The sequence below is a fragment of the Haematobia irritans genome, chromosome 4, assembly GCF_050003625.1.
Source record: "Haematobia irritans isolate KBUSLIRL chromosome 4, ASM5000362v1, whole genome shotgun sequence".
In the NCBI taxonomy this organism is placed as follows: Eukaryota; Metazoa; Arthropoda; class Insecta; order Diptera; family Muscidae; genus Haematobia; species Haematobia irritans.
The window spans coordinates 121,388,451-121,399,803 of record NC_134400.1 but is presented as its reverse complement, the minus strand read 5'-3'; the positions used below and the strand labels follow the sequence as shown (position 1 = coordinate 121,399,803).

Sequence of the window (11,353 nt, the reverse complement as noted above, 5' to 3'; positions counted from 1 at the left end):
CTCCGGAGGTCAAATCTGGAGAACGTTTTATATGGGGGCTATATATAATTATGGACCGATATGGACCAATTCTGGCACGCTTGTTAAAGATCATATACTAACACCATGTTCCAAATTACAACCGGATTGGATGAAATTTGCTTCTCTTGGAGACTTCGCACGCCAAATCTGGGGATCGGTTTATATGGGGGCTATATATAATTATGAACCGATGTGGACCAATTTTTGCATGGTTGTTAGAGACCATATACCAATATCATGTACCAAATTTCAGGCGGATCGGATGAAATTTGCTTCTCTTTGAGGCTCCTGAACCCAAATCTGGGGATCGGTTTATATGGGCGCTATATATAATTATGGACCGATGTGGACCAATTTTTGCACGGTTGTTAGAGACCATATACCAACACCATGTACCAAATTTCAGCCGGATCGAATGAAATTTGCTTCTCTTTGAGGCTCCGCAAGCCAAATCTGGGGATCGGTTTATATGGGGGCTATATATAATTACAGACCGATGTGGACCAATTTTTCATTATTGTTAGGGACCATATACCAACACCATGTACCAAATTTCAACCGGATCGGATGAAATATGCTTCTCTTAGAGGATCCACAAGCCATATCTGGGTATCGGTTTATATGGGGGCTATATATAATTAAGGACCGATATGGACCAATTTTTGCATGGTTGTTAGAGACCATATACCAACATCATGTACCAAATTTCAGCCGGATCGGATGAAATTTTCTTCTCTTTGAGGCTCCGCAAGCCAAATCTGGGGATCGGTTTATATGGGGGCTATATATAATTATGGACCGATGTGGACCAATTTTTGCATGGTTGTTAGAGACGATATACTAACACCATGTACCAAATTTCAGCCGGATCGGATGAAATATGCTTCTGTTAGAGGCTCCACAAGCCAAATCTGAGGGTCCCTTTATATGGGGGCTATACGTAAAAGTGGACCGATATGGCCCATTTTCAATACCATCCGACCTACATCGATAACAACTACTTGTGCCAAGTTTCAAGTCGATAGCTTGTTTCGTTCGGAAGTTAGCGTGATTTCAACAGACGGACGGACGGACGGACGGACGGACATGCTTAGATCGACTCAGAATTTCACCACGACCCAGAATATATATACTTTATGGGGTCTTTGAGCAATATTTCGATGTGTTACAAACGGAATGACAAAGTTAATATACCCCCATCCTATGATGGAGGGTATAAAAATTTAATTTTTATATGAAAAACTTCTTTTGGCCATATCTCCTAAACTAAGCGTCCTAGAGCGAAAAGGACAATAATTCGTTACTACCCTAAAAAAATTGAAAAATCCACCCAAATCCTATTTGGGTGTTTTTTTTCAGAATTATTAAAACCAAGTTGACCTAAGTCAAACTAAATTTACTTTCCCGTTAAGATACCCATTTGTGAGTGGAATCGCCTAAGTTCAATGAAAAGTTGATCGACTTTTAGACACGGAAAAAAGCTTTATATCAGAGAAATGCGTCTTCTATGCTAAGAAAAATTTGCATTCGTATTTTAAGGACATGAAATCATTGGTCTCACTCAATTTTTTCAGTTTAAGAATGAACTACAGTACATATGGTTAAAATGACCATGATTTGCGCCAATGATTTTTATGCCCTCCACCATAGGATGGGGGGTATATTAACTTTGTCATTCCGTTTGTAACACATCGAAATATTGCTCAAAGACCCCATAAAGTATATATATTCTGGGTCGTGGTGAAATTCTGAGTCGATCTAAGCATGTCCGTCCGTCCATCTGTTGAAATCACGCTAACTTCCGAACGAAATAAGCTATCGACTTGAAACTTGGCACAAGTACGAGTAGTTGTTATTCATGTAGGTCGCATGGTATTGCAAATGGACCATATCCGTTCACTTTTACGTATAGCCCCCATTATTATATTAACGGACCTACAGATTTGGCTTGCGGAGCCTCTAAGAGAAGCATATTTCATCTGATCCGGTTGAAATTTGGTACATGGTGTTGGTATATGGTCTCTAACAACCATGCAAAAATTGGTTCACATCGGTATATAATTATATATAGCACCCATATAAACCGATCCCCAGATTCGGCTTGAGGGGCCTCATAGAGAAGCAAATTTCATCCGATTCGGTTAAAATGTGGTAAGTGGTGTTAGTATATGGTCGCTAACAACAATGCCAGAATTGGTCCATATCGGTCCATAATTATATATAGCCCCCATATAAACCGATCCCCAGATTTGACCTCCGGGGCCTCTTGGAGGAGCAAAATTCATTCGATCCGGTTGAAATTTGGTACATGTCGCTAGTGTATGGCCGATAACAACAATGCCAAAATTGGTCCGTGTCGATCTATATTATATATAGCCCCCAAATAAACCGATCCCCAATCACAGAAAAATCACGATTGCCACTCGAGCCAAAAATAATCTACCAAAATTTTATTGCCATAGAAAATATTGTCTAAATTTTATATTTCTATAGAAAATTTTGTCAAAATTTTATTTATTTCTATAAAAAATTTTGTCATAATTTTATTTCTGTAGAAAATTTTGTCAAAATGTTATTTCTATAGAAAATTTATGAAGCATTTCATAGTTGGAGAGGAATATTTTGCAAAATCTTCCAAAACATCAAGAATTCTACAAATCTACCAAACAGTAAAAAAATCTGCTATTTTTGGTAGACTCGTTTTCATAATTGTATATAGCCCCCATATAAAGCGACACCCACATTTCAATTCTGGCTCTATAATTACCGCACAAAAGTTCATATCGGTTCGTTATTATTTCTTCCCTATATATACCGGTCAAGAACTGAATATATACGAATTTAATCAACTTTTCTTTTGTCTACTATATAGCCCGCATGGACTAACTTAAAATTAAGGAGATGATATTAAGAAGTTTTAAGATGCCTTGCGATCGGCCGCAACCCAAGTAATTTAATTGTGGATTACCGTCTTTAGTAGAAGTTTCTACGCAATCCATGGTGGAGGGTACATAAGATTCGGCCTGGCCGAACTTTTTTACGGCCGTATATACCAGTTTTCTTCTTCATCACCACCATAGAATGGTGACGGGGGTATAATAAGTTTGTCATTCCATTTGTAACACATTGAAATATCGATTTCCAACTATATAAAGTACATATATTCTTGATCAGGGAGAAATTCTAAGACGATACGACGATGTCCGTCTGTCTGTCTGTCTGTCTGTCTGTTGTAATCACGCTACAGTTTTCAATAATGAAGCAATCGTGCTGAAATTTTTGTCTGCAGGCAGGTCAAGTTCGAAAATGGGCTATATCGGTCCAGGTTTTGATATAGTCCCCATATAAACCGACCTCTCGATTTGGGGTCTTGAGCTTATAGAAATCGTAGTTTTTATCCCATTTGCCTGAAATTTGAAATCTAGAGGTATTTTATGCCCATAAAGAGGTGTGCCAAAAATGGTGAGTATCGGTCCATGTTTTGATATAGCCCCCATATATACCGATCTCCCGATTTTACTTCTTGGGCTTATAGAAACCGCAGTTTTTATTCAATCTACCTGAAATTGGAAATCTAGAGGTATTGTAGGACCACAAATACGTGGGCCAAAAATTGTGAGTGGCGGTCCACGTTTTGGTATGATCCCCATATAAAACGACCTCCCGATTTGGGGTCTTGGGCTTATAGAAACCGTAGTTTTTATCCAATTTGTCTGAAATTGGAAATCTAGAGGTATTTTAGGACCATAAAGAGGTATGCCGAAAATGGTGAGTATCGGTCCATATTTTGGTATAGCCCCCATATAGACCGATCTCCCGATTTTATTTCTTGGGCTTATAGAAACCGCAGTTTTTATTCAATCTACCTGAAATTGGAAATCTAGAGGTATTGTAGGACCACAAATACGTGGGCCAAAAATTGTGAGTAGCGGTCCATGTTTTGGTATGATCCCCATATAAAACGACCTCCCGATTTGGGGTCTTGGGCTTCTAGAATCCGAAGTTTTTATCCTATTTGCCTGAAATTGGAAATCTAGAATTATTTTCGGGTCATAAAGAGGTGTGCCGAAAACGGTGAGTATCGGTCCATATTTTAATATAGCCCCCATAAGAACGATCTCCCGATTTAACTCCTTGGGTTTCTAGAAACCGTAGTTTTTATCCGATTTGATTGAAATTGTAGGCTCACAAAACGTGTATCGGATTAAGTTTTTATCGGTCCATTTGGTAATGCCTCCATATAGACCGACTTCACTTCTTGAGGGTGTAGAAGGCGCACTGATCATGAAAATTGCTTGAAACTCAATGTAAAATTTCCAGATTTTACTTCTACAGATTTAAGATTTCAAATCAAGACGTTATTTTATAATTTTCTTGCACACTTACAAGAGATGTTAATGATTCCTCTAAAACTCAAACAAAAATGGTTCTTATAAATCCAGAATCTGATATAGTCCTCATAGGTGAAATCTTTAAATTTATTTTCGGGAAGTGTCCTCAAGCCCTCCTGAAATTTCAAAGGAAACCCTAATATTTGGTTCATGGTGGTGGGTATTTAAGATTCGGCCCGGCCGAACTTAGTGCTGTATATACTTGTTTTTAGTTGATATTTTCTTCTATGAGAGGATTTAATTTCGTGAACTGTATCTAAAAAGTACATCAAAGCATTCCTGGTTTTAACAAAGCTCTGTAAAAATCTCAAAATGTGCAATATAATTTATTTCGATTTTCTCATTTTTGCTATAAAACAGTTTACTTTTTTTTTCCTGTGTAGAAGTAACATTTGCAGTTAGCTGACAAAATCATATCTGGATGGATTATTGATGGTATATTACGTTTATAGTTTATGCTTCGAAAAAACTTGAAATCTACCAAAGCACAGATTTAGAACAACCACTAAGACCACAGTGGTGTTCTTAAATAATGGTTTTCGTCTTTATGCCAGAAAATGTTAAACACTAGCTTTATTGTACTTTTGGAATGAACCATGTTTTGAGTTATTATCATTGTCTTACGCACTTGTATATCCAAAGACCTATTTAATATGCCACAATAGTATGTATAGATAGTGTTTCAGTACCTGTTGGTACGAACCATTTTTTTGGCAATGAGATTTCATTCTGTAGGTCATTTAGTGAGAGAGGTATACCAGAATGTTTTTGAATGTTGTTCATATCATATTACAATTGTATAAATAAGGAGACACTAGTTAGATCCATCATCAGTTATAACATAATTGAAGTTACAATCAAATCAAGATCTTCCCAAAATGTTTAAATCCGTAAGTTTTTCATTAGCCCCTTTGAATGATGAAATTATGTTAATTATTTTAAATTTAATAATTTACAGGCTATTGTCATCTTTGCCATCATTGCCTGTGCTGCTGCTAAGCCAGGCTTCTTGGGTGCCCCCTTAGCTTATAATGCTCCAGCTGCTGTAGTGGCAGCCGCTCCAGCTCCTTATGTCACAGCCACCAGTAGTCAAGTGATTGCTCGTAATTACAATGGCATTGCTACAGCTCCTGTTGTTGCCCCCGTTGCCTCGCCTATTGTAGCCAGAACTGTTGCTGCTCCAGTAGCTGCTGCTTATACCTCACCTGTTGTTGGCGCCTACAGTACTCCTGTTGTTGCTAAATACGCTGCCACCGCTCCTTTAGCTTACAGTGCTCCTTTAACCTATTCCGCCCCACTGACCTACTCCGCTGCTCATGCTCCTTTCTTTTTGTAAAATAATTGATTTTTTACCATTGTTACGAAATTCTAGCAAATGATTAAAAATAGAAAATAGTTAACAAAATTGTGCAAAGTGTTTTGAATTACCGAGTCCGATTAATGAGGTTCTACCGAGTCCGATTAATGAGGTTCTACAACAAATCTTTAATAATCTCTTATTCGAAGTCAGAAATAAACCGATTTCTTAGTAGAAATAAGAGACAGTTCAATAGGATCTAATTGATAAAGACAATATTGTGTGTTTTTTTTTTCGAACTTTGAATATCTTATCCAAATATTGGAGTCCAATAAACCGAACCGTCAACGATGTGAGAATTCGAAACCATGCGACATTTTCAATAACACTAGTTTACACTGAAAATGTACATTTGATGAGAGGTGACTTTATTTGATCTGCTGAATTGGAAAAAAATGTAAAAAAAATTATGGAACAGTTTTTGAGATATCCCTTTATTTTTAGTTTTTCGCTCTTTTTTCACTAAACAAATTATATCCCATGCCAATATGAGCCACTCACCCACACAAAAATGCATTTTTGTGTGGCCGAGTGGAATTTTTGTGTGGATGTGTTGCTCATATTTGCATGATTTTACATCGGATTTGTTCACCCAAATGCTTATAACTTTGTCATCTTTCGGTCGTTTTGCTTCTAGTTGGTCTTATTACTTACGTTAGAGTATCATCTATACGACCATGAAGAGAAAAAAATGTTCAATGGTTTGTACTTTTCCGGCGGAAAAGGGTCACTGTAAAACATGATTTCTTTGAAAATTTGCCTTTTTGCATCGATATTTTTTGAACCACTTAACACAACAACAAAGATATATTTGGACATTTCTAACCCAAGATATAATTTGTTTAGTGAAAAAAGAGCGAAAAACTAAAAAATAACGGGATATCTCAAAAACTGTTCCATAAAAAAATGTTTAAAATTTTTTTTCGAATTCAGCAGATCCAAATAAGTAAGAAAAATCGCATCTCATCAAATGTACATGATTTTTTTTTTGTAAACTAGTATAATTAGGCCTTCTCAATAATCATTGTTCCACAACAACAAAATGAAAAACCACTAGTTTTGGTATCATAAAAAATAAAACGGATCATTGCGTAATAAGATCATAATATAAATAAAAAATTATTTATTAGAAAATATTTATCACAAAAATATAATATCTTTATATTCAAGAAATTTATCGTTAATATTTTAAAATAATTGTTCCAATTTTTTTTACATTTTTTTTGTTGTCTATTTACAAGTCATCTTTAAATTTTAAACTGTGAGGTAGTCGAAAAGGTCATTTGGTATTTTTTGAGTCGTCTACCGCCAATGCTACTAATCACACAGTGCATTACCATACAGTATTGGAAATATAACATTTTAAGTTTCATTTAACCAAAGAAAAAAATTAAATTCTTTTAAAGAGCAGCTGTAAGCTGAATAAAATAATGAAGAATTTTTCTATATTTAATTTTTTTAATAAAAAGGGGAAAATGCCATTTTACAACAAGTATATACGGCCGTAAGTTCGGCCAGGCCGAAGCTTATGTACCCTCCATCATGGATTGCGTAGAAACTTCTTCTAAACACTGCCATCCACAATCGAATTACTTAAGTTGCGGTAACGCTTGCCGATGGCAAGGTATCTTCAAACCTCCTAACACCATCTTCTAAATTGTATGTAAGTCCATACGTGGTATATATTAAATCAAAAAAGATCGATCCAATACGTATATAATTCAGTTTGACAAAGTAGACATAAAATTTTGACAAAATTTTCTACAGAAATAAAATTTTAACAAAATTTTCTATAGAAATAAAATTTTCACAAAATTTTTTTATAGAAATAAAAATCTTGACAAAATTTTCTATAGAAAGAAAATTTTGACAAAAATTTCTACAGAAATAAAATTTGAACAAAATTTTCTATAGAAATAAACTTTTGACAAAATTTTCTATAGAAACAAAATTTTGACAATGATGAAAATTTTATTATGAACCGAATAAAATTTTAACAAAATTTTCTCTAGAAATAAAATTTTGACAAAATTTTCTATAGAAATAAAATTTTGGTAGATTATTTTTGGCTCTAGTGGAACCATGATTATGAACCGATATGGACCAATTTTTGTGTGATTGGACCAATTTTGGTATGGTTGTTAGCGACCATATACTAACACCACGTTCCTAATTTGAACCGGATCGGATGAATTTTGCACCTCCAAGAGGCTCCGGAGGTCAAATCTGGAGAATGTTTTATATGGGGGCTATATCTAATTATGGACCGATATGGACCAATTCTGGCACGGTTGTTAAAGATCATATACTAACACCATGTTCCAAATTACAACCGGATTGGATGAAATTTGCTTCTCTTGGAGACTTCGCAAGCCAAATCTGGGGATCGGTTTATATGGGGGCTATATATAATTATGAACCGATGTGGACCAATTTTTGCATGGTTGTTAGAGACCATATACCAATATCATGTACCAAATTTCAGGCGGATCGGATAAAATTTGCTTCTCTTTGAGGCTCCGCAACCCAAATCTGGGGATCGGTTTATATGGGCGCTATATATAATTATGGACCGATGTGGACCAATTTTTGCATGATTGTTAGAGACCATATACCAACACCATGTACCAAATTTCAACCGGATCGGATGAAATATGCTTCTCTTAGAGGCTCCACTAGCCAAATCTGGGGATCGGTTTATATGAGGGCTATATATAATTATGGACCGATGGGAACCAATTTTTGCATGGTTGTTAGAGACTATATACCAACACGATGTACCAAATTTCAGCCGGATCGGATGAAATTTGCTTCTCTTTTAGGCTCCGCAAACCAAATCTGGGGATCGGTTTATATGGGGGCTATATATAATTATGGACCGATGTGAACCAATTTTTGCATGGTTGTTAGAGACCATATACCAACACCATATACCAAATTTCAGCCGGATCGGATGAAATATGCTTCTGTTAGAGGCTCCACAAGCCAAATCTGGGGATCGGTTTATATGGGGGCTATATATAATTATGGACCGATGTGGACCAATTTTTGCATGGTTGTTAGAGACCATATACCAACACCATATACCAAATTTCAGCCGGATCGGATGAAATATGCTTCTTTTAGAGGCTCCACAAGCCAAATCTGAGGGTCCCTTTATATGGGGGCTATACGTAAAAGTGGACCGATATGACCCATTTTCAATACCATCCGACCTACATCGATAACAACTACTTGTGCCAAGTTTCAAGTCGATAGCTTGTTTCGTTCGAAAGTTAGCGTGATTTCAACAGACGGACGGACGGACGGACGGACATGCTTAGATCGACTCAGAATTTCACCACGACCCAGAATATATATACTTTATGGGGTCTTAGAGCAATATTTCGATGTGTTACTATGATGGAGGGTATAAAAAGGATACCTCGACGGACCAACAATTGTTGAGCTACATGAATTGTAACAGGGGGGTTTTTTCCAAGATATCGTACCCGGGAATTCCCGGGATTTTGCCATATTTTCGTTCCCGCTTTCCCGGTAATTATGTGCGAGAATTCCTGAAATTTCAACAAAAATTTTAATTAAAACAAAAAAACTATCATAAAAATGTATGGTATCAAATAATTTTTTAGCTGGACCAATTAACTTTTTAATTGCCTTCGGTGATTGAAGACATTTCAATTACAAATTAATTGTATCAACTAATTTCGTGATTGAATCCAAAAATTATTTTTTTGTGTAGTTTCGATTTTGCACTTCGTCGATTCGGTTCAGTTTATTGGTCATCCAAAATATTCAAGCATTGTTAAAGATCCTTCCGTGAAACATTTTTCCCTAAAAAATGGTGTTGTTTCGCCAAACATAAAATGGTTGTCGTCATCAGATATATAATGTCCTACACTCAAAAAAAAAAAGCTCACTTGGATCCAAATCCTTCCCTTAAAGATGTTGGTATTGATTCCGAGCCAAAGATGCGGCTTCTTTAAAATAAAGAAATTTTTAGCGACCTATGCTACTTTAAATCTAGAATCAATAAAATTAAAATTAAGATAGAGATTCCATTTATCGAATTTTCATTCTCTTTTCGCTGTATATTCATAAAGCTATTCACGTACAAACAAATGACACTTTAATATCCAAATTATAACGGATACATCAAAGTATAAAATGTTTTCTTAATTCAAAAAAAAAAAAAAAAATTAAACCAAAGATGTTAAATCCTCAAATCCTCCTTAGTAATTTGTAAATTGCGCACCCTAAAATTTAGGTTGCGTAAACTTTAATATTACGTAAATATTATTTTTTCAGTGTTTCAGAAAATAACATGGAGGAAGTGATCATATTCCTTCTCTGGTTGTATAGAGCCTAATCATTTAAATCCATGGTTGTGGTATATATGAGCTCCGGTTCCTGCCAATCATCGTCGTATTAATCGGACTCATATGGAGGGTAATGAAAACACTTTACAAAATGTTGTTAACTATTTTCTATTTTTAATCATTCGCAAGAATTTCGTAATAATTAAATATTTTACAATAAAAGAGGAGCATGAGCAGCAGCATAGGTCAATGGGGCGGAATAGGTTAAAGGAGCACTGTAAGCTAAAGGAGTGGTGGCAGCGTATTTAGCAACAAAGGGGGTACTGTAGGCGCCAACAACAGGTGATGTATAAGCAGCAGCTACTGGAGCAGCAACAGTTCTGGCTACAACAGGCGTGGCAACGGGGGCAACAACAGGAGCTGTAGCAATGCCATTGTAGTTCCGAGCAATCACTTGACTACTGGTGGCTGTGACATAAGGAGCTGGAGCGGCTGCCACAACAGCAGCTGGAGCAGTATAAGCCAATGGGGTACCCAAGAAGCCAGGCTTAGCAGCAGCACAGGCAATGAGGGCAAAGATGACAACAGCCTGTAAATGATTAAGATTAAGAAGATTAATGGATTGGATTAAGGAGTATGAATATGAAAAACTTACGAATTTGAACATTTTGAAATGAGTTTGATTTGATTGAAATCTCAATTATGTGATAACTGATGATGGCTCAATCGAGTGTTTCCTTATTTATACCACTTGAATATGAACTTTCAAAAACATTCTTGTATTTCTCTTTTACTGAATGACCTACAGAATAAAATCTCATTGTCAAAAAAATTTAGTATCAACAGTTACGGTATAATCCACTGAAATGCTATTCGTACACCTTTGGCATATTAAATAGGCTTTTAGATATACAAGCGCGCAAAACGATGATGATACCTTAAAACTTTCGATGTTACTCATGGCTCATATCAAAAATGCATTATGGATATTAAATAGATGTTATGGGATATAAAAAGCAATTTTATAAGGACACTACTGCATGCAATAAAAATGGGGTTCATTGAAACAAGTTTGACCGATTTCACAGATTTCATTTTTACACTAATGATTTGGGTATTGATTCCCAGCCAAAGAAGCGGAGAATTGAAATAAGACATAATTCTCTTTTTAATTTGAATTTAGTGTACTTTATCCTACACACAATTTTTTTTTTTTTTTTTTTTGATTTCAATCACGAAATTCGCGGATTCAATATTTTTTTTTA

General features: G+C 35.7%; 2 protein-coding genes across 2 annotated transcripts; one reads left to right on the top strand and one right to left on the bottom strand.

The window, feature by feature from the left end:
- Positions 1 to 5,290: 5,290 nt before the first annotated feature.
- Positions 5,291 to 5,748, top strand: LOC142235749 (uncharacterized). The gene is made up of 2 exons (XM_075307007.1): positions 5,291 to 5,302; positions 5,371 to 5,748. Exons 1-2 carry the CDS (start codon positions 5,291 to 5,293, stop codon positions 5,746 to 5,748), a joined length of 390 nt encoding a protein of 129 aa, XP_075163122.1.
- A 4,546-nt stretch (positions 5,749 to 10,294) lies between these two features.
- On the bottom strand, positions 10,295 to 10,802 carry LOC142235212 (uncharacterized). The gene is made up of 2 exons (XM_075306478.1): positions 10,744 to 10,802; positions 10,295 to 10,677 (listed from the first exon to the last, which is right to left on the bottom strand). Exons 1-2 carry the CDS (start codon positions 10,753 to 10,755, stop codon positions 10,300 to 10,302), a joined length of 390 nt encoding a protein of 129 aa, XP_075162593.1. The 5' UTR covers positions 10,756 to 10,802; the 3' UTR covers positions 10,295 to 10,299.
- Between the last annotated feature and the right edge of the window lie 551 nt (positions 10,803 to 11,353).